This window comes from Chlamydotis macqueenii, chromosome 1 (genome assembly GCF_036417535.1).
Source record: "Chlamydotis macqueenii isolate bChlMac1 chromosome 1, bChlMac1.mat, whole genome shotgun sequence".
Taxonomy (NCBI): Eukaryota; Metazoa; Chordata; class Aves; order Otidiformes; family Otididae; genus Chlamydotis; species Chlamydotis macqueenii.
This window is the reverse complement of record NC_141556.1, coordinates 80035835-80063766: the sequence shown is the minus strand read 5'-3', so window position 1 is coordinate 80063766 and position 27932 is coordinate 80035835. Positions and strand designations below refer to the sequence as shown.

General features: G+C 40.8%; 1 protein-coding gene across 3 annotated transcripts in view; it reads right to left on the bottom strand.

Moving 5' to 3' along the window:
• BORCS5 (BLOC-1 related complex subunit 5) overlaps positions 1-27932 on the bottom strand; it is a 79098-nt gene that overhangs the window by 18938 nt on the left and 32228 nt on the right. For all 3 annotated transcript variants that reach the window (XM_086758120.1, XM_086758127.1, XM_086758133.1), the window contains one exon: positions 2651-2808. In XM_086758120.1, coding sequence (XP_086614246.1) covers positions 2651-2808 — 158 coding nt within the window. The remainder of the gene's footprint in view (positions 1-2650; positions 2809-27932) is intronic.

The window sequence follows — 27932 nt, the reverse complement described above, 5'->3', positions numbered from 1 at the left end:
ACTACCTTCAATCATGTTTTCAATTCTTTCCCCTTCAAGGAAATGCTTGGGTAAATGCATTTCTTCTTGAGAGATAGCAGTCACAGCAACCTGGAAGCTGCACAGGTTCTACATTTAGGGGCATACATGGATCCAGCCAACACACTGCAAAGAAATTCTGGCTGAACTGGGAAATGGGATGGAGAGCAAAGCTAGACTGTTTCCCCAAAGTAAGGGAATGCACAGATGGGTCTGCTTAGATCTACAGTAACTACTGGCATGCAAGGCTTTTCTTTTCCTTAGCTTATTCTCTTTCCAATTAATAACCATTTAAATTCAGATTGTGTGCCAATTTACAAACCACCACAGTCAATTATGGGTTATCGAGGACCAATAAATTTAAAACAGTACTTTTGAGTTTCGCCAAAAACCAGGAAACTTTTTTCTGGCCACACAGACAATGTGCAAAAGATATCTGCCCCCGGGACATTTCGTCAAAGAAAGACAAAAAAAAAATCCTGACTGCCTATACTGCCTATAGCATACCTTACAGTAGGACCATTACTACACTGAGTGGAGTCAGTCGCAGTCTGAAAAGTAAACATACCTCAGACAAATGGCAGGAATTGGGAACTGAAGCTCACCAACATTTTGTAGGAAAGCTAAAAGCATCAATCACTTGATAAGTCTTGTTATCAGAAGAAAAACACTTCAATGCTTACAGTGTGAGAGGAAAAGGGAAGTACTGACTAGCAAAATGAGGATAAAAATAATTTACTGTCCCTCTCATGCACACGTTACGCTTTTCATAACAGACTTAATTTTCTCTATAATTTTTACTCCTTACCAGGGGTCAAAGCTTGGTCTACACAGCAAAACTAAATCATTGCTAACAAATGGGCGCAGCCAAATGCAATTTCCTTTGTTTACACTTGTAACAATAGACATACCCTACTCTAGTTCAGCTGCATCCCTTATTGTCAACAACTGTCAACAGTGGTCCGATTTAGTGCACCAAGGAGAGCCCAAACAATTTGGAAAGAATGATTGAAGCTGCGTGGGTCCCACCCGACTCCTGCAGGACACACATGCAGAACTGCCAATGCAAGAAAAAACATTTAAATATTATTAGGAAAATGAACACTAAAAACCCACCAGATCTGGCAGAGGGACTAAAAACATCTGAAATTACTTAAGAGTTGTGACAAAAAAAAAAAACCAAAACAAACAAAAAAAAAAACCAAACCACAACCAAAAACCACCCAACTGACTGGTCAGTTGCCTGAGTTAGTCACCCACTTCTCCTTCACTTCATCAGAGAGGAAGGAGTCTGTGATGAATAGGCTAATGACAATATCAGTATCATCCATTATATTTATTTTACATCAAAAAAATCGTAAGCCTTATGACCTGGAATAAAACATCACCATACCTAATTTGAAAGGGACTCTGCCGCTTGCCCTATAGAAGGCAAATCCAGGTAACGTAGACAGCACTGGTGGCATCTACCACGATACTCCCTCTCACACTTTAACAGCTAGAAGAATCACAGTCTGCTTGGATTAATGCAGTACACTCAGTAGGCTGGAAATTAAGTTCCATTTTTGAGATTGTGTGATCTGAGTCACCAACATCTGCAAATATCTTTACATCTTGTGTAATAGCTGGCCTCAGATCTTGATACACCAAAGTAAAAAGGCCTTTTTAAAGGCTCCTACATCATTTTGGACTTACAACTTCATGATGACAGCAGCTTCTCAAAACAGCCCATGAATCAAATTTATTATCCAGTTTGTCATGTGGGATTTTCTTAACTCTAAGCCAATATACCAACAACAAATCAAGGTCACTGCTTACATTGCATGAATAAAAATTAACCACCTGCTCAAAAATTTCTCTTTGCACATGGAAAGGTATTCGGTCTGACAGACTTTTGATGTATGCAGCATTCACTAGTTCTTGTATACATCTGAGAATATGTGAGAAAACATTCTGAAACAGCATCTCCTCTCAGGGCAATATGTCTCATCCTACTGCTTCCAACATCAGTAGTTACACATGAGAAAGACAATCCAATTGCAGGATGCTTGGCCCAGGAATTAACTCCCTCCCCAGCAGTACCATTGAATATTTAAGCAGATTAGTGATTTTCAAATTATGGTTTAGCAGCATAGGAAGATCTTTTTTAGCAGCCATACAGATCAGAGAAGAGACAGCATGTTACGGACTTTGAAAATGGTCTACCTCTACAAATCCATTGAAGAAAGAAAGAAATACTATCTTCTCCAACTGTAGAAGATGTTATGATAACCATTTCTTTCCTTAAATTAGAGCATATACAGATTTAAATAAAGAATGTTACCTTTAAAAATTCCAGTCATCTTTTACTTATTCAATAGTTACTTGCAGCACTTGCCATACCACAGGAGCACCCACTGTTTACAACCGGGAATCAGACAGCATAACCATAAATACACCACCTAAAAGTAACCACAATGAAAGCCAAGCAGCTTTGTTTTATGTGCACGCTCACACAGTTTCTCTAAGGGGTTTACTCTGAAATGGACTGCTGCAAGTGACCCATGGCAAGCACCTGCATTCACAGCATAAGACGGCCACACCAATGCCCCGAGCCCTTCTCCACCAGAAGTGGGCACGCTGTGGGTAGTACCTCCTTGATCCGCTTCACGAGTGCATTCTGATCAAAGGCAACTGCTTCTGCACACTGGTGAAGATGGTCTTGGTATCGGAGACACAGCTGCAGCACCTGCTGGGGGTCCAGCTTTTCCAGTTTGGTGTTGGTCGGAGAGGTCTGCCCACTGAGGAGTCCTACAAGGCAAGGTAAGGACCAGAGTTAATTTGACTGTTCACACAACTAGTTCAGCTGCAAGCTGAGAGGCAGCAGAACAAACTCAGAATAAAAGCTTTATAAGGGGTAATTAAAAACTAATTCAGGATCTTAGACTACTGAACGGACTTTAGCAATGTAATAGTCCAGTGAAGGAAGGGCATGGATTAGATTTATGGATGTTTAGGATTTATAGCAGTGCAAAGAACGGTTTGCCATACAGCTTAGCCCTCCCTGACAGAACTTAAACAGAGACTCTAACTGCAGGTCCATAATGCACATAAGCTTAGTTTTCAGCAATATGCTGCATAAAGTATCTTCTCTCCATCAACAATCCTGAACTCTGAAAAATGAGCCCCCTTCCTCATTTATGTATGCCAGAAGGGGAATGAGTTGAGATCTGCATTCCCATATGGGACTCAAACTATCTTCTGGTTTTGACAGTGTAATTCTAGGGAGCTCTAAAAATAATTTCAAATTCACAGGTTCCCCAAAACAAAATTCAATCAAAAAATGACCCACCTAAGTTAAATTATTAGGAGTGAAATGTCTGTGTTTTGCCTACCTTGCCTTTTCTAAGGCTTCAGAACCCTTTCATCTTCTAAGATTTTTCTCTACAACCTCAAAAACTAGCAATATACATACTTACTTTTTTTTTTTCCATATGGAATTAAGATCTTTACTTACTTGCACAACCAGGTTTCACAAAAAGCTTACAAAAAAGAAAGTATTAGACTTAAAATTAGGACACTGGTAATATCCAGAGAAGCAAAATAGTCCAGAGAAATTTCTCCTGCCCATTGTTTTTTGCCTACATAGCACAACGTGAGAACCTTTGCTGAGCTCAAGCATACGTGTGCCACACTGACCGCTTTCCCTAAAGCTGCTGGAAAAAAAATGATAGTTAATTGTAAGGCCATTCTTTTTGCCATTTCATTTACTTAACTTTCATTTCATTTTCCTTCAGCGTTAGCACAACTTTTTTCTTGTTGGGACGCCATCTGTGACAAACAGCACATACACACAATCTGCTTTTCCCAAAACATCCGTCAAGCTATGTAAACTGAATTCAGTGACTGCACGCAAGTGCCCTTTGGGGCTCTCAGTTCACAGAGAGGAAAAGACATTAAAACAGCAAATGTAAGCAAATATCACACTAAGCAATTAAAAAAAAAAGTAATAAATGCCAGTTATTTGGATTGGAAAAGTTCTTCTAAGAACACATCTCAGTGGGAAATGGAAACTATTTCAGATGGCCCCCATGCCTATTGGAAGCTACAAATTGTAACAGAGTTCTTGCCAAAACACAAGAACAAGATAGAAACCAAGACATAAGTCAGAAGTATCTTATAATTCTGAGAAAGTTAAACCTCTTTGAAAACATTTGCAGAATGAAATTAAAACAAAACTAGGACAGCAACTTCACCAGATATGATTAAGTAAGTTTACTTTTCATCAAAACTCAACATTTTATTCTCTCATGATGCTACTACCCTTCAGAGAAACATTTTTCTTTCCTCATCTTAAGGGGAGGAGGAAGCTAATTTTGTTTTACTGATTGGTGTTCACTACAGCTGCGCTGCCCAAGTCAAAAGGTCAAGAGTGGAAATAGACATTTAACCATTTAGTCTTAAAACTCCATATTAGCAATAGCCAAATTCTTTTTTATGTTTTAGAAAGAATCACATCAAACAGAATCTTAGGTCCCACAGTATCAATTGCAAATCTTTGAAGACTAGTTTCAGCTCAAGTGCAAAAATTTATCAGGAGCAAACTTAGTGAAGGAAATAAGACTTTTAAAAAATATTTACATTACATGTTCTAATGCTTCCTCAGTGTTAATTCTGATCTTCTATAAAATTACCTTGTCAGGATAAATGTTCAAATAATGTTGTCAACTTTTAGAATGTGAACGTTCACATAGGAAAGAAGAGTTCACCACACACCTGAGACGGTTATCTGTTTCCGCACCTATCAAATACATGATGCTATCAACCAACTAGTTTTCTTTTATTACTAATCTCTCACCAACTTCAAGAGGAGGAAGAAAATTACACTCTATTTAAGAGATTTAATTAACATAAAGTGTGTATTTTGGCTAACTTACACTGCTTATGAGAATTTTGAAGCAGAATAGCCCAAGGAGTGTAAAATGAGCTACGTGGAACGTGCTACTCAAACTTACACTATGTACTTACAACCTTGTACAGGTTATGTAATGCTAAAAGCAAAATTAATAAACCGTAAAGAGCCTCTGATTGACCATCCAAACACAAGCTCAGTTGCAGGGAGATGTTAACTGTTCTGCTGGAATTCCTTCATAAGAAGGCAGAGGTGGAAATACAATCCAGTACAAATGTTTAGAGTGGTGATAAAAGCCAAACAATATGTCACTTAAAGACAACTATGGCATTATTTTGGGTGATGCAGCAGGGAGAAGCCAAAGGACTTAGCTTCTCCCAAGACCTCTGGACTGACAATGCTAGAGAACAATTTAGCTTAGAGTTTCAACTTGCAAGAAAGGAAAAAGTAGAGGAAACAACAGCATGAAGAAGGCCATGCAGTCTTCTACCTGGCAGAAATTTCCATTATCAGAAAGTTGATTCACCATTTTTTTTATTGTTCACAGTAACTACTTAGTATCCACACCATAAATTAACGTTTCATTAACGTTGACATCTTGCTCTACGCCACTCCCATGAGACCTCACCTGGAGTACGGCATTCAGTTCAGGGGTCCCCAGCACAAGACAGACATGGACCTATTCAAGCGGGTCCAGAAGAGTACCACAAAAATTATCAGAGGGCTGGAGCACCTCTCCTATGAGGACAGGCTGAAAGAGTTGGGGGTTTTCAGTCTGGAGAAGAGAAGGCTCCAGGGAGACCTTATTTCAGCCTTTCAATACTTAAAGAGGGCTTGTGAAAAAGACGGAGAGAGACTTTTTACCAGGGCCTGTAAGTGACAGGACAAGAGGCAATTGTTTTAAACTGAAAGACAGTAGGTTTAGATTGGACATAAGGAAGACATTTTTTTATGATGAGAGCAGAGCGACACTGCAATAGGTTGCCCAGAGAAGTTGTAGTTGCCCCATCACTGGAAGTGCTCACGGTCAAGTTGGCTGGGGCTTTGAGCAGCCTGATCTAGTGAAATACATCCCTGCTCCTCACGGGGGGGTTGGACTAGATGATCCTTAAAGGCTCCTTCCAACCCTAACCATTCTATGTTTTTATTAATTCACTATATTTTATTTTTAGCAAATCAGTACTTTTGCTCCAAAAGAGCAGATGGCAACACTAAATCATCTTGAAACTTCACGGAATAAAGACTGCAACCACTCAGATACCAGAGAAGTTTTACCAGAGAAGCCAAGAGGGTAGAAACAGAGAGTGCAGGGCTGGAAAGGACCCCTGTGTGCCACAGAACCCAGATCTCTTCCCTTCCTCCTCTCCCCAGCAGCAGGCAGGGAGCCCAAACAGGTTTAACACAATACCTCCTGCATCAGCTCTGCACTCAAGAGACACCTGCATACTGGCCTATACCCCTGAAAAACTTGAGACCCACAGGAAAACCCCTGAACCAAAAGTGAAAGAAAAAGGTACGGGGATGAAAAGGGTGTTTCTGGTGTCCCTTGTTCCTATATTAACAAAAAGTTGAGGAGGTATTAAAAAGCCAACACCAAGAAAGCTTCATTTTTAGAGCAGAGATAGTCAAGCACTATGAACCTCCAGGTATTATTGAACAACTCTCCTCTTGAAAACCACTGCTTCCTTCTTAAAGCCTTGTCCTTCACTTCAAATTCTCCACTGAACAGGGTCATCCCTCAGTAACTGGTCTACACATGGTTTGTAAGAGGATATGAGATATTATCTGTTGCAACAAAATGTTTACTAGGTCAGTCTTACAAGTGCCAAAAGAGGGAGAGACAGAGGTCACTGAGTGGTTCAGGCTCACTCCCGAAACAGCCAGAACTTGAACCTGGTCACCAGCACAACTCAGAGCAACTAACTGCTGAGCTTACTACCTCTTCTTCACTGAGGAAAGAGTGTTCTTGTGATTTTGTGTGATTATCACTCCCTCTCTGCCCCTCAAGAGCACAGTTCTGCTCTTAAATAGGAAGAAAATAGCATCTTTTTTTTTCTTATAAAATACTCATTTTTCAAGCTGTTGGCTCTCTTCCAAAGAAGGAAGCACACCAGGAATCATCTTTGCACTGTTTGAAACCTTGAGAAGAGACTCCTTGGCACATGACGAGTGATGCAACATACCCCAGCGCGATATGGAAAGGCAGCATGGAGAATGTAATGGCCTGGGGAAGACAAACACAGGGAAACAGGAGAAGGACTACTGCAGAGCTTTAGTGCATGGACCAAAAATGCTCTGGAAACTGCCAAACATTCACAGCCTTGGCTATCAAATTACACCATAAAACAAACAAGACGACAGACCACATTACGTGCCTGCCACAATGAGGAGAAGCCAGGATCTCACACCTACTCTAGATACACGTGATCAGTAAACAGCATGCCCATGAAGGTGATAAACAGCAATTGGGACAAAGAAGGATTCATATTTCAGCTTTTAAATGGTGCTTTAGAAAAAAACAACCCAATACACCAAGCATGTCATGCACAGAGAAATATCATATATCACTACAAGCCTAGCTGACCCGCGGACTTGACAAATCTGTTATTGTTTCCATATTCCTTTGCAAAGCAGAGGCATGTTAAAACCATTTTCCTCCTACTTAGTCATCTCCTTGTTGGTTCCTGGTCAACATAAACTTCCAACAAATCACATCCTACTGAGCAGAAGAAAGCTGCTAGTTTCAAAAGCATTTTTATGACTAAAAGTTTTGGAAAAAAAAAGCCTTACATGCTATACTGATTCTACATACATACAGAACATAGCAACCCACTATAGTTACGTTCTGCTGCTTTAACAGGCAATCCTAACAACAACTTGAGTGTTTTCCAATCTGAAATGTATTAATATTTCTTTTTGACTTCAGTATTTCCACTTGTCAATCCCCTTTTTCAACCAGTAACAGCAGACATTACAAAAAGAAAACCAAGAGGTCCACAGTTGTTAATTTATTATTACAGACAGCACAGCACATGATGCTGTGGTCTTGTTCCTAATTTTAAGGTCAGAGAGGGTTGCTGTCATCAGCTAACAAATCTTGCTGTGGTATATAAGAGAGGACTTTAAAAGTAACTCCTTATTTAATCAGACCAGAAGTCTACCTTGCCCACAAAACTGCTTCCAACATTTGACAACAGTACACACTTAGAAAACAATGTCTTTATCAGTTCTTCTTCCTCTTCCAGAATGTTCCTGCCTCCAAAAGTTATTAATAAAAATTTCAGCCACAAAATACTGTGCTCAGTGAAGCTATGATACTTGAATTTCACTAATTCATTTCAAAAGGCATACTTTTATCTCCACGATATCCTGTGCCAATGAGTAATAACGCTTAACTACGCACCAACATGAAGAAAACTCTTTTCACTAACTTTACGCTGGCTATTCTGTAGTAGCTGTCCTGTGACACAACACAAATCTATAGAGTGGGGTGTACTTTCTCCCATCATCTTTCCAAGCTCAAGAACACCACTTGTCAGCCTCCTCTCCCACAGAAGACTTAATTTCGGATTACCTCTGTAACGTTTTTAAAGACTGCTAACCCAAGGCCTGAATTCCCTCTTTGAAAGCCAAGCCAATTATTCTACAGCATATAAGGGTTACATCTCTAACAATCCTGTTGCTTCTGTAACTGCCATCCCTTTGCTGGACCTACTCATCGGCAACACCCTTTATAAGAGCCTGCATTACAGTGTACTGCCCATGTCATCACTCCTTCTCCCAAGAGCAAAGTTAAACAAAGCAACAGATTACACACCATGATTAGCAATAGCTTGTCAACTTTAGAGGCATTCCTGGTTCTGGTACTTGTTTCTGGAGGTTTACAACTGTGTACATTCCCATTTTTTCTAAAGCCTCTTCTGTGAACACTTCTCACTCGTCCTTGTAAAGAATGACATACATCTTTTGTAGCCAATGCTGATTCAACTAATTGATTTTGCTTTTCCGAAATTCTCTGAAGACAATCCCACAGACTTCACCAAGCTTCTGGAGAATCCAAAAAGCTTTTATTAAGTATATGAGCATAATAGAAAGCTGCTCTCAAGGAATTCCTACTTTGGTCTCCTGATGGTTTCCAATTTAGCCTGCTAGAGTTTGTGATCTTTTGCTCTCCTAATATAAGATTCTTTTTCCCTTTTTTTCCATGGATATCTTTTTGCCTACAGCTCCCTTCACAATGCTTTAACTACACTGTTTAACTAACTCTCCTGCCCTTCAAAATCAGCTGTGCTGCCTGCAACTTATCTCATTTCAGCTGTTCCCAACTTCTCCTCTTACTACCCTCATTTTTTATGAAACTCATCTTCATAAATGTAACTCAAGACAGCAAAACTTTTTCAGCTTCTCCATTCCTCACTGAATTTGAATAGATCACGGTTACCATTAATATAATAGCATTGAGTCATTTCATTTACCCTCATTAAGACAGTATTAGTTTTAGCTTAAAAAGCACTAGTGATTTTCAAGTCTTCAGGAATCTTCCTGTGTTCCAAGACTATTTAAAAACGATCAACCCCACAATTTGCCTCATCAAGCATTTCTAAGGCTGTTGGGTAGAAGCTACTCAGTCTGGCCAGCTTCTTAAATAAAGCCTGGCCTCAGTGGCCACTGGTTAACTATTGCAGTCGCTCTTCTTGTGGCTATTTGCCTGGGGAGATTGTTTTGCCAGTACCTTCAGGCATCTAAGCACCAAAAAAAAAAAAAAAAAGATCCACACAAGAAACAGATAAAATTACATCCCTAAAGACAGAGTCTTCTTTCTTGATCGTTACTGCTCACACAAGTTTGGAGGCAGCAGCTTGCTATTCGCTGAGATAGAGAGCTTATTTCCACATATTCTCCATGCAAGAGGATTTTAATGTGACCTAAGGAAAAAGACATAATTCTACATGTGTGAGCAGCAAAAAAAAAAAAAAAAAAAAAAAAAGGTAAATGTCCAAGAAGGACTAGCTAAATTTCAGAGGCATTAAAATACTTTCAAACATATAAAGTAATCAGATTTACAGGGCTCTTCCTGACTAAATAGTCTGAATTTTAATTGTATAATTTCTCTCTCATTCTTGAAGACTAAGAGTAGACTACATTTTCAGCAAAGCCTGAAAAGTCAAAATAGCCTTTTGGGGATACGGGAGGTGTTTTTTGGGGTTTGTTGTTGGATTGTGGTTTTTTTTTGTTTGTTTTTAAAATAACACCTCAGTTAGGAAATATGAAAGTTTATACACTCAAATTTGAAAACGCAGGCCACCCTTACAAAAAGGGATAGTAAAAGTCAACTGTAAATAAACTGAAAGAAAATAAAAAATAAAATAAAAATAAAATCACTGCTACAAACCTAGAAATCTTTAAGCTTAAACATGGATGACTACATGATCTTTTTCACAGACCAGCTTATATTCTAAAAGTCTCACTGATAAATCACCTTGTAATAAAATACGTATTCACTCCAAGACAAAAGTTGGCTTTGTTGACTGTGTATTTTCAATTCCTTTGAACTTTAATGGGGGAACACAATGACTGTAGGCAAACTGAATAGCTATTATGTGAGCAAAGAACATATTTGTATTGTGGCAAGGAATGTTGGCTGTAACAGCAGATTTTCCTTCTACTTTGGAGTCGGTACCACATGATCGTTTACTTCTGCATGGGTGACGGACAGGCTGAAGACTCTCATCTTGTCACATCGCTTAACAGGCAACTTTTCTGATCACAGAGTTCAAATATGCTCTCAGTATGAATGTAGTGTCTCAGCCTCCTATCACAGTGTAAGCTATCGCCTGTAAGACGTTACTCATCAAGATAAAAAAAAAATAACTTCCCCTTTCGTTCCTCCACCATTTCTCTTAAAAAACAAACATTAAGAAGATCCAAGATATTTAAGCTTCTTTAGAAATGTATTTTGCTACACTTCTAACACAAAAAGTCCACACTCTTACAGATTTCCACCTATCAAGGTCACTGAACATACAGTAGAAGAAACTGATTCAGAGAGGGTTTGTTATTATTATTAATTATAAGAAAAGGGTATTTGTTTATGATACTTCTGCTTTCCTATCGAGCCTCACTTTTGCTTAGGCCTAAATCCTACAGAGATTTCTATACGCTATTAAAACTTTCTTCTGTCACATAGGGATGGCTATAATCAGTAACCTGCGCACAATTTTTTGCACCACCGAAGCTTGCAACTTCTCTGATGTGGTGACTTTTGCCCCATACTTTGCATGACTCGTACAGCAGTTAGCACAGTGGAGCCTCATCATGACCTGGATTTATGAAGACTGCTGCAACACACAAATGTTTCAATGATGCAAAAAATTTCTAAATTAAAATTTTTACTTAAAAAGAACCAAAGCAGAAATACATCACAAATACTTTCTCACTTGGATTGTTAGAAACCTGAATGCACAAAAGGAGAAAATGGTGCACAGTCTGCATGCAGTGAGATTTCAGTCTGCAGTTATTTATGTATTTGCCTCTTGCTGAGTGTTACACCTTCAAAAAGTCACTAGCAGTTGCCATAAAATTGGAAGCATGTCTACTGATACCCTTCTTTTGAAGCTTCAGATAGGGAAAAAGGTACACAGTGTAGAAGAAGAAAAGCACACATCTGCACTTTGCCAACTAAAAGCACTCAAGATCCTACCCAGTTCATCTCCCCACAGATTTTTTTACTTCTACAGCACAGAAATCATATTGAAGGAAGTGGTTTTGACTCTGCAGTTGCAGTATCGTATGGCCAACTTCCTGCCTCGGACACTAAAGTATAAGAATAGGCACAAGGACATGGTTTAGTAGGTACGGTGGTGTTAGGTTGACGGCTGGACTTGATGATCTTGGACGTCTTTTCCAATCTTAAAGATTCTATGATTCTAAGGCTGGAAAAATGGATGGGGTGATGCACAGGGAAGCAAGATATGATGGTCCTGTGTCAAGCAATAAGTTGTATTTACTCTGCAGCAATTTTTTTTTTTTTTTAAAAACATATGAAGAGAGACCCAAGACCTACAAAACCTACAATCATCTGAAGAGGTAAGCACGTGATATCAACAGGCTACAACTGACCTCATTGTCTTAAGTACTCTGCAAACCCAAAAGCCAGAAGACTAATGTCATTTTATAAGATGAGGAATTGAGGCACCAAGAGATTAAATTATTTATCTGAGACCACATGAAAACTGCTGTCCCTCAGCCTAATGACTTCACCGCCAGAACATCCCTTCCCTTCTCTCACCCTCAAATACCAAACACCAGGAGGCCAGGCAGTAACAGAGCCTGCTTTCCTATAACACTGTCAGCGCTGAGCACTAAGCATCAATGCGGTCTCTCCCACGCAGATTCTCAGACGTCTAATAAAGGTTCACAAGACAACCAGAGTCAAATCAACAGCTTCTTCTTGCTGACTCCCACATAAATGCTCCACGAAAGGCAAGGTCCAACTCCCATCTTCCTCATCACGTGCCTCACCATAGCTCTTGCACAGAAAATTATTTACTTCACTAAAACCACAGAGAACTAATCCGGTGGTTTTCTTTTTGCTCTAGAGTAGCAAAAGGAATCAGAGCACCAGGAGATCAAAAACTAGTTCTAGTTCCAGGAAAGGCAAGAGAGAAGGAAGGAAAGAATAGAGGGGAACTTCTCTGTTTTAGCAACAGCAAGCTGTCACTTTTTTTTTTTTTTTTTAAGGCATGCAAAGCATTGAGAGAGTCTCAACCTGTCCACTCATCTTCCTTAACTGCCTTTCATATCTCTATCCCACTGCAAAGTTTGGCTGAAATTTGCCAGCAGATGCAATGTTTTCTAGGCTGTACATGAAAGAGGAAGAGGAGAGTGGGAGCAAATAAATTCAATTTCTTGTAAAGAAAATTTAAAAAACACCCAACAAATCTACAAGCTAAAACTCAGTTAATTGATTCTATTACTAGTAACAAAGGTTAACCTCATGGCAGTCTTTATTTTATTTTAGGCAAAAGTGCGTGGACATTCATCCACAAAGCACAGCACATACTACCAGGAAAAAAAAAAACCAAAACCCAGTGCTCAGTGGTTTAGAGGAAAGGTAATACCTAAAGTCACGTCTAAGCATAAGGGCACCCACATGAAGTTGGGGCACGTTTGCTATTCCACAATAAGCAGCCTGTGTACACACCTAACCCCAAGTAAATTCAGTGGGGGCAGAGTACACTGTGCTGCTTTTATGAAGAGGCAAAAGCACACAAACACACAGGCAATTACTACAGCACAGCTGAAGTGCTGCAAACCTGAGTTCACAACCTAGTTCTCTCCATGGTAACTTATTCAAATGCCCTGTGCCTGAGACCATGTTACAGAAAAGCCAATTTAAGGGGAAACGGTCAGCCACTTCAGGCTCACAGAGTCAGATTCACCTACAACACGCCTGTGAATGAGGTATGCTTCTTCAACAAGTAACATCTTTTATTAGATTAACCAATACTACTGTCTGTTGCTTTTCTGCAAACTTTTGGATACTTTCTTCAGTTGAGATGTCAATTTGAGAGTTTTCTGTTTGCAGTTTATTGCCACTGCACGGCATGGAGCAAGACTGATGAACAGGCCATTTACTTACAGAGTCAGCAAGTCCAAGACTTCAGTTTTCTTTTCCAGAGATGGAGAAAACTTTTGAAAAGTGCCACAAAGAAGACTGCTTCACTAAAAGAGTTCCTTTTCAATTAGTAGCAGGATCTATTGATGAAACTTTTGATTGATGCTTTATAATTGCAAACAAAGCACAGTGCTGATTCTGGTATAACCATCATTTATACACATGAAATACATGGTTTCTATTTGGTACGTAGCAGCACTTTTCAATGTATTTCCTATCTTTTTTTTTTGTATCCTCACCAAAAAGTAGACATCTGATTTTTTTTCTTCCCCTTTCCTCATAGGGATTTTCTATATCTGATCAAAACACAGCCAAGTGTTAGAATTAAAATCATTCACTTGTGTTCTGACAAACACTGTACCCTCAACTACAACTGCAGCTCCAAACCTTGAGAGCTGGAGCCAAGGCACACTGCCATAGTAAAACTAACGTCATGGCCTTTGTCCATTTTTCCAAGAGTGCTTTCTAAAATATACATTAAAGAAGCACTAACTAAAACCTAGTACCAGAGGTACTAGGAACAGTAATTTCTCACTACTACGTGCATTCAGGAAAATATAGTGAAGAATAAGAGTAATTTGTAAATGCAACAGAGTTGACATTTGCTACTTAATCTACTTGTCTGACATGCAACTCGTCACTCAGCCATTTTGCTAGCAATGTGAGGTGTCATTTCACATCTAAATTTCAATTTGGATACTTACTTCTTAAATTAGATAGTCTGGGTTTTTTTCCTATGTGATGCCATAACATGATCCAGAAGTTTGTATTGCCTAAGCCCCATATTTTTAAAAAGCCTGATTTGAGGACCACACAAAATTGTTCTCTGAAGGCTTTACCAGCATGACTTACAAACAGCTGCACTACTCAGGAGTGGAAAAGCCCAAGAGGGGCTGATGAAACTTTTTAAATTATGCAACCCATATGTACATAGCTCATACGTAATTTCTGTGACGTATATGCTGTAATTGCCCTTACTTTTTCTTACAAGTTTAACGGGACAATTTTGCTTATTAGGGTAACTGGTTATCTACTAAGAAGTCCAACTGAGCAAAGGAGAGAGAGGTCCTACCCATTGCATTTCATCCATTCACTATGTAGCGAGGAAGCATCACTTTGTGAACTTGACTGCCCTGAGAGAACTAAACTTCTTTCTTTGGCAACCCCACTGCACAAACAGCACAGAATTATTCAGGAAGAGCCATCTTCTATTTAAACGATTCTACCATCTGACACTTCTTCTGTGAACCCCTGCTGCCAAAGTCTGAACCAACACTTTCATCCCTGTCCTAGCTCTCCTACCTGCGTTTAAATATCTGGGTTTTGTTCCTACCTTGCCAATTCAAGTTAGCCAAACCCAAGCACTGTTCTACTTTTCCTTCTCAGTCTGTTTTGATTCCTTTCCCACATCCATCAGCACTGATTTTAGGAGCAACTAAAGGGATATAAGGGATGTCATTTTCCCAGCAGTATTAGTACCTAAATAACTATTACTGTTCCGGGCATTGTATTGCAACACAAGGGTATTTTCCACCGCCAGAAGGAAACATGGAGCTGACATGAAATTATAACTACTAAACTTAGGATATCAAAATTTCTCAAAGGTTGAGTTGGAGAGAGAAGGAGGAGACAATGCACACAGTATTTACTTTTCTCAGTGTTTAAAAGACTAATCATTCATCTTTGCGGGGCTTATTAGGGCACCTGAAACATTCAACAGTTACACAGAAATAAGTGGCCTGCTGTGCTCTGTATTACCTCCATGTTTATCCTCTCCTGTCAAATACTGTCAAGTGGCAAAGTGCCCTGAAAAAAGACAAAGCACAATAAGGAATCCCTAGTATGAAGTGTTTTTAAATCCCCAGAAGGGAAAAAAAAAAAAAATCCAGTGAATTGTACCTCCTCTGCAGTAGACAGTTTACATTCCTTTTGCACTTCAGCAAATGAACTCACTAGTTAAATATTATGAAAGAGCATCATCTTACTATTAAAATAAGCTGCTACTTAAGCAAGTGTTGAATACCTAATGACAACACTTGTGTGATCATGTCCTTATAGGAAATCCATAGGTAACGGTAACATAGGAGTACTGCGGTTATCAGCCACAGCAAGTAACAGCACGGGGTTAGCAAGCCTGGGAGCTTCTTGAGTCCCGGCTCCCCACGCTGGAAGACAATGACTCGAGTCCCAGCGTGGCCATCAGCCCAGGGAGACACATCTCAGAGCCAGCCCAACAACTTCCACATTTCAGCTCCGCCAAGCACGTGCGTCACTCCCTCTGCGGTTAGAGATACCCAGAATATAACAATTAATTTCTCCCTCCACTCAACTCTCCACAAACAGCACAGCTGTAAAAACATCCCCCCCCCCCTTTTTTTTTTTTTAATATACAGTCTGTTGATGGTGTGCTCACACACAGCACGAACCTATTTCCTAAGCCTGTCATGGAAAGTATCAGTCATTTTATAGCAAAACTTCACTTCCCCACCATTACATTTCTAAATACGTGGCAGGTGGAGTTCTGCACATCCTAAATCATATCTCCCTCAAGGTACTTACAAGGTCCATTACAAGACCTATAAAGCCTTTATAGCTGGAAAGCCTCCCAGCAGTCGGGGAAAGCTTCATGTCCCTGTTTAAGAGGATACTCTCACAGAACTACATCCTGAGTTGACCTTACAGCGCTCTGCCACTGAAAACAGTATGAATCTTGTTGCTCTACCACCTCTCCTTCCCATGCAGGTCAGGCTCTCTCCTTATATAGTTCTGCTTCTCACTGAGCTCTGGATTCAGCTCATCAACCTACCTAAAAACTACCTACTCATTGCTATGAGTTCTCCACCAGCCCAGCAAGGCAGTGCAGCTCACAAGGGGGCCAACAAGCCTCAGAAGCAGCACAAAAAACAGAGTGATGTGTATGACCTTCCTCCTCGCAGTTGTTAGATCAGCTCACCCACCCTGTGGATGACCCAGAAGAGACAGACATTCTTCCTCTGTCTGGGGTACAGCCTAGCACGCAAAATTACAAGACACTTCTCCAGGCACAGGACTCTTTCTCAGACTCCTCTGACTACACTGAGAGAAATAAAAATACGTGATGTTATGGATGCATACAGCATCAGAATACCACCAGTTAGAGTAATTATGGGTACATGAGGACATCCATTTACTCCTTTTGCTCACAGCACTACAAAATATGCATGATAGCCAAATAAAACTAACACCATTGAATAGTTACTCAACTGTTGAGTATTTTATCTGATATGGCTTTAAAGAAAAACAACCCCAGACTTTCTGATTTGGTTTACTATAAGAGAAACTTAACAGCATTTCAATTAACAGATCTCCATCGGGTACTGCTTGTGCACAAATCCAGTTACAACTCTTGGCAAGGCTTCCAGCGCTGTAACCTTTCCAACGATTAATACAGGGCCTAAATCAGAATGCAGAGCTGCAACACTCAGCCACTACGGTCTGCACATTGAGAAGTGAAGCCTCCTCCCCTACCTCAGGCTTCCTGCCACAGCAGAGGGGCAGCAATCACCTCCAGAGCCCCAAGTGCCCGGCTGCCACAGGACTGCTGTACTGTCAGCACCCAGGGTCCCTGGATCCTGCAACATCCAGGAGGAGCCCCTGAGCAAGAGAGAACCAGCTGGACACCTCTCTCCCACTGCAATGTACCACCGGGCAGAAAGGCATCTCAAGAAAAACACATTATTCTATATTATATATATATTATATATCTATATATATATATTTTATATATATACACACATGCCCAGAAAGTAAATTCTCTTCACTCACCATCTGAAACAAGAATGTGGTTTGCAACACTGACAGCAATTAGCTCTTATATTCTCTGCAGAAAGTTCTGACTTCAGATAAGAAATAAAATATCAGGAAGGGATGAGCTCTAAAGCCAAAGACAGCCTTGTTCCCAGGCAAATACTCTTCTTTGTTATAAAAACAGGGGAGGAAAAGAAAAAAAAAAAGGGGGGGCAGAATGCTTCCAAATTAAGTTATCAAAATCGTCCATGAAAAAAAAAAAAAATTGGTGGGACATTATCTGCATTTACCGCTACTTTAAAATTACAAAGGTGAGAGTTATTTTTCACTACATTTGGCATTTTTAAAGCTCTTAACTGCAAATTGTAGAATCTCAGTATTCCCATGAGAGAGCATCTAAGTTTTTGCTTTTCAGTTCACTAAAGACTGAAGTTCACCCTCCAGTGCCTGCAAGCCGTCACTTGGTGCTGCATAACAGCCAGAGCTGGGCTGCTCTTCCAGAGCAATTTGCCACCGCCGTTTAAACAGACACAGGCTCAGCTCCTGTGCAGGCACTTGCAGGGTAAGGGGTGTCCAATCAGCCCCAGAAGGGGTCCCCTTCTGTCCCACTCTTCCCCTTCCCAAAGGGCCTTGCCCTGCTCTGACCGTAGTCTCCCCTTCCCAGGCTTAGCGCTCTCATGGCTGTGCGACATACTGGTTCAAGCTGGCCAACCCAGCAACAGCCTTCCCCTTTCAGCAGAACTGCTTCTCCCTCCCGCTGGCCCACCCAACCAAAGCACCCGGTAGCTGCACAGCCACCAAGCCCACCACAACAGGAGACGACAGCAGTTTTCAGCAGCAGCAACATCTTGGAGTGGTGATGCCTTTACACTGTGAAGTCCTCCTTGTTTTCAGTAAGATTCGGAGCCTGGGCACACAAATCTGAAGTGTAGCTACAAGCCATGAACACAGGCCATCTCCCTTTGCAAAATGCAAGGTAGGGTGGCTTATTTGTCAAGACCAGAGAGGCAAGCTGCCTTGCTTCACAGCTGCCAGCCTACAGGAGATAGTTGCTGCACCTACGCTGACTCCTTACCTGCAGCGGCTTGTTCCTGTGCAGAGTCTGCAGACTCTTAGCTTCAGTTTAACTTTCAGAAAACCCTCCATCAGGTCCAGTACAATACTGAACGCAGCAAAATACCAAAGTGCTAAGAACAGTGACCCCTAACTACTACACCTACCGCTGATTCACTGTAACCGGAACATGGTTTTGACATTAGGTTCTCCGTCTGCAGGATGCAACTCATACCTTCTTAAGTTTCTTACAAAGGTGGTAAGACCTTGCATGCTTAAACGCTGTTCACATTAGGCTCACTGGTAACATCAGGATGGCTGTAGAGACCTGCAGCTGTTAACTGAAAGTAGCTGTTCTAGATGCTATTTTGGTATAGGGTCCTCCATAAACATATACAGTTTTTTAATAACTTTAGCACTGCTTCTTCAAACTGTACAAAACTAGGCTCAGAGGTAGATTTCAGACAAGGGATGCAGAAAGGGATCAGCCACAATTTTTTTTTCAGAAGTTGTAGGGGAAGAATTTTCATCATCTGGGAATCTGTAACCACAGGAGTGACAACAGAAGAGCTTTACCATTTTTTTTGTTCTGAAATCATGGAGCATTTCTAATATAAATATGTATCAACATGTTGACTCCACAACCCCACTCTAACAAAAGAACATCCCTAAAAGCACTATGAAAACAAACTGTGGTACTGCAGACACGTACACATCTCTTCTTGGGCTGAGGAAGAAAGAAAACAGGAAAACTAACTCTACAGAAGACACGAGTGACAGTAACATACAACAGTACCTAACTCCTCAATTGCCTTAAATTTAAGATACAAAACAATTTAGAAAACCTTAACACTTGGAAGTCCAAAGCCTTAAATTCTCAAGATTCTTTTAGAAATGCATTAGTACCTTAAATGTTTTCATTCAACTCTCTAGTTAATTAACATGTGATTATTTTTTTTTCTCCTCTTCTTCTAATTTAATTTAGGGAGAGAAGGACAGCACTTGCAGCAGCAGTTAAATGTTGTGGTTTTTTTATTCTGATTGCTTTCAGTACAGGAGTGGAGCATACAACAAACCTTACCATTCCTCCTTCCCAGCTGCACTGTCTGCACTTCTAAATGGCTGCAACACAAATGCAACAGCTTTTCCTTGTCCAGTCTGCCTTGAAGTCTGGAAGAGGTCTGAAGCATGCATGTCTAGTAAGGTCATTCAATAGAATGCACTCAAATCTATTCAATCAACACAACGCTAGCCGAATTTTTTGAATGAGACAGCGTGGTCTAGTAGGGAGTCATCAAATTGAAAAGCTTCTGGAGAGTCACATATACCTGAGGGAATCACATAACAAGAGGGTCAAATGTGAAGCTTTGCCTCCTTATGCTATCACAGTGGCTCTAAAAGCCTAGTGATGAGAGCCAGCTGAATGCAAGTTACATTGTTAAATTGATCTGCAAAGTTTGTGCCTCCAACAATCCAGTTTTTTAATCCTTTTCCATTCAGAAAAATAACAGCGCCATATTCCACAAATGCCCAATATCCTGAAAGCATGTTTGCTAACTACACAAATACCTTACAGATGTTTGGATAGCTGTAGGCTGCTTGTAGCAACTTGTCTAATATGGTGGAGATGAGGAAAGGGAGAGACACAGGATACAAGCACCTCACACCTATACTGCCAGAAGGCTCAGTACTGGCACTTATTCCAGCCTAGGAGAGCTCTTTTCTAGTTTAACTTGTGCCACCTTAGAAAAGGTCTGTTCTGAACTAGAACGCAAGGACACAAACACAGCAAGCAGCATAGAACTCCTATTTTTGTTAAGGAAAGAAAAAAGTTATCAGATAAAGCCATATGTTTTAAATAAGTAAATAAAAAGCCATGTCACTTCTGTGCTCTACAAGAGCATCCATGCAGAGGACGACCAGCAGTAGGTGTCCCAGAACAGAAAGCTCATAGATTAGATGCTGTTAATAATTCCCCATGCTTTTTTGGTTTTAGAAGACTCTGGTTTGTTTTTAGAAGCAGTTTTTTATAGAAATGCTCTATCACAACATTCACTCAATATATCTACACCTTTTCTGAGTTGCTTTCCAACACCGCTCAGCATCAGATTCACCAAATACCAGTAATTACTTCTTAGCTCCAGAGTGATACCTCTTGGAAGGCAGCTTTCACTGTTCTGCTGTCTGCCTGCCTGCTCTAAATTTCTCTTTCTACAGAGAAAAGTTTGCATTACTTGAAGTTTAAAGTATGATGAAGCTCTAAAAGAAGGCTATGCAGGGGTTGAGGGCGAGGGGAGGTCCTCCTATTCATTGGCCAGGCACTGAAGCTACCAGAGGTCACAAAAGCTGCACTTCTTTATTCAAGAAAAAATTCCCATTAAAGCCAAATGAGGTTTTGTTGAATAAGGGCCACAGGAATGAGCCCACAGTACGCTCCGGACTGGGAGCAAGTCAAAGCAAATTACGCAACGACTGTCAGGATCTGTGTACAGCTCTTCAGAGTCGCAGTGTAGGAAGAGCCCTGAAGCATCCTTAACCTTTGTCTATTTATGTCCCAGCACTGAGACTCCTTCCAACAAAATAAGTCATGCTTTTATATATTTTTATTAGCCCAATTTATAGCAAACAGCACTCTCCCCCTCTTCCTCTTTCCCCTCCCCTCCTTCCCACTCTTCCCTCTCCTTCCCCCTTGCCGTGTTGTACTGTTTGCGTGGAAAAAACCGAGCTCCCGCCCTTGCCAAGAGTGACATCAACTCATTCTTATCCGGTGATGTCCAGCAGAATCTTCCTCTGATAAACATTTGCTCAGTGTCAGAGCCCCAAGGTTACTGGCTACACTTTGTTTTCTGACACTTTGCTGCTCCTTATACATTGAAATCCCTCCCCACGTCTTCGACCTGGAGCCAGAGTGAGGCAGTGAGCAGGACATTCCTCTGCGCTTACCCAGGCCTTCCCACCACCTCCTTCCCTCTGGAACAAGAGTCTGTTTGTCTCTCTACGAACAATAAAAAGCTGATACTGCAGAGAAGAAAAAAAAAAAAAATACTCAAAACCAAAACAGGAACAAAGCGCGTGCAAAAACAATTCAGGAGTGCAGATCTATGGATTTTTGCCCTTTGTTTTCTCTTTTTTCTACATATTTTTTATATCCTCCCCTAGCATGCTCTAAAGTCAGTGAAGAGGCATAGCTGATTAATGGGCTGATGTACATTCCTCTCCTTGCACAGCTGCACTCTCCACCAAGACTCAGCAATATCTGCTCAAATCTGGCATCTATTCTGTCTCATGCTTCTGGGCTCACCCTCATCTGATAAGTCACCTTGGATTTTTTTTTTTCTCCTCCCCTCTCTCCGTTTTCCATCCTTTCCGCACAAGTCACCAGCTTTCTGGAACAAAGGGAAGCAGATTATGCTTTTCCTCACACACTCCCCTAGCATTTTACACAAGCTGACATTTATCTGAAGCACATCAACCTGTGCCTTCAGGCAACTAGTACTGAATTAAATGCATTACTGTTTCTCCCAGCAATGTGGAATCCATGGACAATCTCTCAAAGCAAGGAGGAGAGAAGATTTTGACAAAACCAGAAGGGTTGAGTAGAGTCAAGAGCCCTGAAGTGGCTAGCAGTGAACAAAAAAAATGAAAACAGCCTGAGCCTGGGATGGCTCCTACCTACAACTCCACTGAAGTGGAAGTACACAACAGAAACTTCAACTTACAAGACAACAGATATATTGCACCTACAACTGCATTCTTCCTTGGGTCATCGGGGAGAAAGAAAAATCCTTTTGTACAGTTTTCCAGAAGGAAAAGTCTGCTGTAATTGGAAGATGATGTTCTGGTAGCATCAACCTACAGTCTCCTGCTTTTCCAGCAAACTAGTCCTAAAACCTCCTCTGGTGTTCACAAAAAGGTTGCAGCTGTTCTGAACAGCTTATAAAAACAATGTCTTTTAGCTTTTATGTGACAGAATGAAGGCAAATTACCTTCAGGAAGCAAGTGAAGAATAAAAAAATTACTTTCAAATGTTACCATTAACACATACCAACTGTACTAGAGTATTAGAAGTACGGAGGAAAACCCACACAGAAAATTACTCCCTGCCACCATCACTTAGAGGAGTCTTCTAGAAGAAAGAACGGGAAGGCGATGACCTGGCTTAAAACAAAGCACAGGAATCAAGTGTTCAGACAGGTCAGTCAACCTGTCCTTTGATTTTTCAAGCTCTGCAGTTCTCAGTGGTGCAGCTAATATCACTCGGATCCAGCTGTTCCTGTGAATTCACACATTAGCGATACCTGCTGCCACAGGGCTACCTGCAACATTCTATTACGCAACAGCAAACTCGTTCTTGCGTAGTTTCTCACTGTTTTTTTAATGCTTTCTTTATTATTACTGGTTTCCATTTCAGACAGAAAAATGTTAACAAATAAGACCGTTCCTCAACTCATAGCCTCATTTTCTAAAAGCCTTGACTACTCCCATTGAAGTCCATAACCATGTCAGTGCCCTGAACAAGTAGGCAGAGCACAAGTAAGAGCCATAGTAGGGATCAGGCAAGAAATAGGTTCTCAAACAAACCATGAGGAAGGAACATACAGGATCTCAAATACACCTTAAACAACAAATAAGACATATTTTAAATCAGTTTCCAATGAGAAGGTTGCTTATCTTTTAGAAAGACTCTTGGGAAGATCAAGGTCCTACTTCCTTTTTATAAAACATTTCTTTTGAAATTATAAAATACAGTAGTAGTTGAAAAATAAAGTCATCAACCTGCAAATACATATTTTGCAAAGCAAAGTCTAGTAAATTAATCTATGTGCTACCTATTGGAAAGAGAGATAGAGCCCCAACAAGACAGCCATCTAAATGAATGGAAATTCCCCTCTTGCCATGAAAGCCTAATAGCCTACTGCACCAGATTGCCCTCAAGGTTATGCTGCCACTTTTCATGACTGAACAGCCAGCCAGATGCACCAACAATTTACATAGAAACAACACTACAAGTCTGTAACTGGACATGTAATATCATTCCAGGGAAGCATGCATTAAAAACCTAGACGAACAGAAACAACACATGCCAGCCTTTAACTACAATTTAAAAAATAAAGTGATTTTCCAGGACACACAAAGCACATTTTTAGCACCAAATTCTTCCAAGCATTCACACCGAAATGTATCTCAACTCAGTGGTCAGTCTGGGTGGAAAAGAAAGGGGAGAATGTTTTGGAAAGTATACAAACATATCCATTTTACACTACTGCATCAGTGGCTGCTTTACTGTCCTAAAAGTGAAATAATTGCTGCCCGACACATAAGGACACAGCTCCATACAAATTCCTGGTGATATTCACACCCATGCTCATTTTAGAGTTGAGTTCTTTTCTAGGGCATTGTAATTTATGATATTTGCATGAGCATTTCTAGCATCTGGAAATGGGATGGTCGGTCAGAGAAATACTAACAGGGACACAAATTCCCAAACGACCTTGACTATAATTAACTATCTAATTATAGTGGCATTTGCCCTACCAACACCTCTCTGGGAGTCTCCAGCTGTTTTGTTTCAACAGATAAACTGACTGCAGAATTTGCCAGAGCTGCCCGCTCAGCAACATAAACCTCTTTTAAGAAGAGAGGTGATAGTTGCAATACAGGAATTCATATGCCTATGAACAAAATAAACACTTTTTTCATGGTGGAAAGAAAAAAAAAAACATAGCAGTGCTGTCTCAGGGGTTTAATTAGCTTAGCAGGAACACCGATAACAAGACATCTTATCAGGAGTTTTGCTTTCAACAAAACCAATTAGTATCAATTTAAACCGAACAAGCCGAGATAAACGTGTGCATAACATGCATAACCTTGAGGTGCACAATACCTAATAATTAAGTACTGGATCATTTCCCATACTCAAGAGAGAGAAGTTTGCATAAATCAACAATAATCAAAGGAAAGTTGTTCTCCTGTGAGGACAAAAAGAGCTTGAATCCAGTACATTGATTTCAGCCAGTCGTCCTTGTGAAACAGAGCCATGGAAAGATTCAGGGTTTCTGAGCAGCAGATCTCCAAACCAGATCGTGAACTTTTCCTTCCTGTCATTTTGAATTATTAAAAAAAAAAAAAAAAATATATATTAGCCCACCCTTCCAGAGTCTCTTATACACAAAGGAAAAGGTAAACCACAGCTAATTAGCACAACCCCCCTTCCACCCAAAAACTGTACTTAGGCACCTCATTTCCTCTCCCCTGTTCTTTTGCAGGTTTTTCTATCTGCTTTCCCATTACTATTTATGTTTAATCTTCTGTTTCAAGCAATACTTATCTGGATTTTTGAACCAGCAATAGTTTGATGCGTCCTTATTTACTGATACAGATTTTAACTTCGTACAACCTCTAAATAGGCTGGATGAGCAGAAAGTGAGGTGGATTGAAAACTGGTCAAGCTGCTGGGCTCAAAGTGTTGTCATGAGTGGCACAAAGTCCAGCTGGAGGCCAATTACTAGTGGTGTTACTGCAGAGAGCAAGATTGGTGCCAGTATTGTTTAACACATTCATTAATGACCTAGACGATAGGACAGGGTGCACACTCAGCAAATTTTCAGTCTACAGAACTGGGTGGAACAGCTGATAACACCAGAGGATTGTGCTGCCATTCAGAGGGACCTCAACAGTCTAAAGAAACATGCTTATGGGAATCTCAAAGTTCAATATCACGAAACATGGAGTTCTGCACCTGGGGTGAATCACCCCAAGCACTAGTACACCCTGGGGGCTGACCGGCTGGAAAGCAGCTTTGCAGAGAAGGACTCGTGGGTCCTAGTAGGCAAGTTGAACATGAGCCGGCAGCGTGCCTCTGCAGCAATGACAGTCAACAGATCCCAGGCTGCACTGGGAAGAGTTGCCAGCAGATCTAGAGAGGTGATCCTTCCCTGCTGCTCTGCACTAGGGGAGCCACCTCTGCAGTACTGTGTCTTGTGCTGGGCTTCCCAGTATAACAGAGACATGGACATATAAGCACCAGTCCAGTGAAGGACCACAGAGATGATTAAGGGACTAGATATCGGTCATACAAGGATGGGTTGGGAGAGCCAGGACCGTTCAGTGAAGGGGAGTAAAGATTATAAGGCCAGGCTCCCCTCTCAGGGGTATGCAGTGAAAGGACAAGAAGTAATGGACACAAATTGAAATACTGAAAATTCCACCTAAACATAAGCTTTTTTTTTTGTTTGTTTGTTTTTTTAATGTGAAGGTGATAAAATACTGGAACAGGTTACCCAGAGAGGTTCTGGAGTCTCCACCCTTGGAGATGCTCAACACACAACCAGACAAGGGGCTGAGCAACCTGCTCTGGCTGACTCTGCTTTGAGCAGGGGAATTGGACTAGGCTGTCACCAGAGGCACCTGCCACCTTCAGCGATTCTGAGCCACAGGCAAAGACAAATTAGGCTTCATAAGGGCACCGATGTCTTGTAAACAGTGCTTATGAAATCCCTACTACTCTTACAGAACATTATAGAACTACTTTGCACATTACCCCTTTGCAGTAGGCTCATACCGTATCCTTTTGACAGAGAGCTACAAAGAACTGCTATCAGAACAGGACTTCAGCTTACTCCCAGCTCTAACTCAGCACTCGCACTATGCCTCTTTTATCCCACTCGGTTAATATAAACTAGCCAAGTCTAGTTTGAGTTAGAGAAGAAGCAGCAGCAAGGAGTACTCTGTCTGCACACTGGTGTACAGCAATCACCGCCCGCGAACATAAAAGGCACATGTTTCTTATAACACGCAGGAATGCTCCTGGATCACTTGGGCCAACTGAGAGCATTTCAAATTCATTCACTGGGCCAAATTCCTTTCTTAGTTACTGAAAAATGGAGCAACATCATTGTGGTCGGAAGATGAATTTTAGGCTAGTGTAATTACTGTTGTATGTGTGAATGTATGCACGCACTCACCCCACATGTTTAGACTCAGCGCTACTCCCATAACTGCACTGCAAGTTTCACAACATGTAACTTTTTTTCTTACAGCATTTGCAAAGTTACAGGATTATCCCTTGTACTTCTAGACATCCTGGCTGCAGAGAGTTTGGAAACATATGTTCTTCCTGTACTTCTTCATTTGCCTTCAGATTTTTTGTATAAAAAGCAAAATTCCCAAGCAGTTAGCATGCAACAATTCAGTGCTTGAAGCTGATGAAGACAGCTGTCACTCATCCAAAACACTTCAGTCTAAGTCTTTACTTAGAGCTATCCAAGGTAAACACAGGCGTTTCAACTTACAATTCCTGTGATGCCCACATAAGTTGTTAAAAATCATGCATGACTACCACCCAGAATTGTAGTATGCAGGAACATTCTCCCGAGGTCACAAAGGAACTAGCTACAGACCCCCTACTTGTGCAGCTTCTGCCACCCAGACCCACTGGGTTCAACAATCATGCAGAGCTTATCTTTTTGACAGGAGCAGCTTTGCCCTCCAACCAAAGAGCCTGAAGCCCCTCTCTCATCCTTTTTACAAGAACGTGCCAAGCTGTAGGCCAGAATGGCACATCTTTTGCCTCATTTATCCCAACCTCTGCCCTCTTAGAGCAAGTCAAACTTCATTTCTCACCTTCAGTCTTTAAGAATACACTCACTTCTCCACCACGTGGATACGATAAAACACGTTCTGCAGGCTCCACCAGTTTTAAGACCAGAATACCATGATGTCTCAGTACAGTTTGAAACGAAGAAAGGAAGTCTTTGTACATTCCGCAATAGCTCTCCCATCATCTCTCTGCATGCTTTAACCAATCTGTCCTGGTTTAACCAGGTGGAATACAGGTTGAGCAGTTAGGTTTGCAGCTGAGTGCGTCCTCTGGAGTTCACTGCAGAAGTCCCATTAGAGAGAGGGGTGATTCTCAGTAGAGAACCTGGAAGACAGCAGTTTGCATCCCAGACGTTAACCTTCACCCAATCACTGCCAGATACCTAGACAGGTTCCAAACGCAGAAAACCACGGGGGAGAAAACCCTTCTTCTGGAGGAACTAACCACTTCTCAACTATGGCTGAAGCATAGAAATCACAATTTAAACCAACTCTTAGGTTTCCTGGTATTAACCATGCTTTATTGAAGGTAACAGTGTCTCTCACTCATGTCACATAAACAATTAAAAGAAAAAAAAAAAAGGTGGCTTTCCCTACAGACAAATGCCAACTTCTCAACAGTCAGACTATATGCTGCAAGATTTCATTCATTCATTCATTCATGCATGGTGCTGTACATATTGCAATCCTGGAAGTTTCTTTCCATCCTATTGTCATTTCCTAAAGAAAATATTTAAAATTGGTAAAGGTATAGTGTAAGATCCTACTATTTAACCATCAAGAAGTTATGATCCTGCTGGAGAAAGAAAATAAATGTACGTTCCTTGACAATATCACTGCCCTTGTTCGCAACTGGTTTTTCCATCAAACATAAGAAGAGGATGAAAATCCTCTCTTTTTCATTTTTAA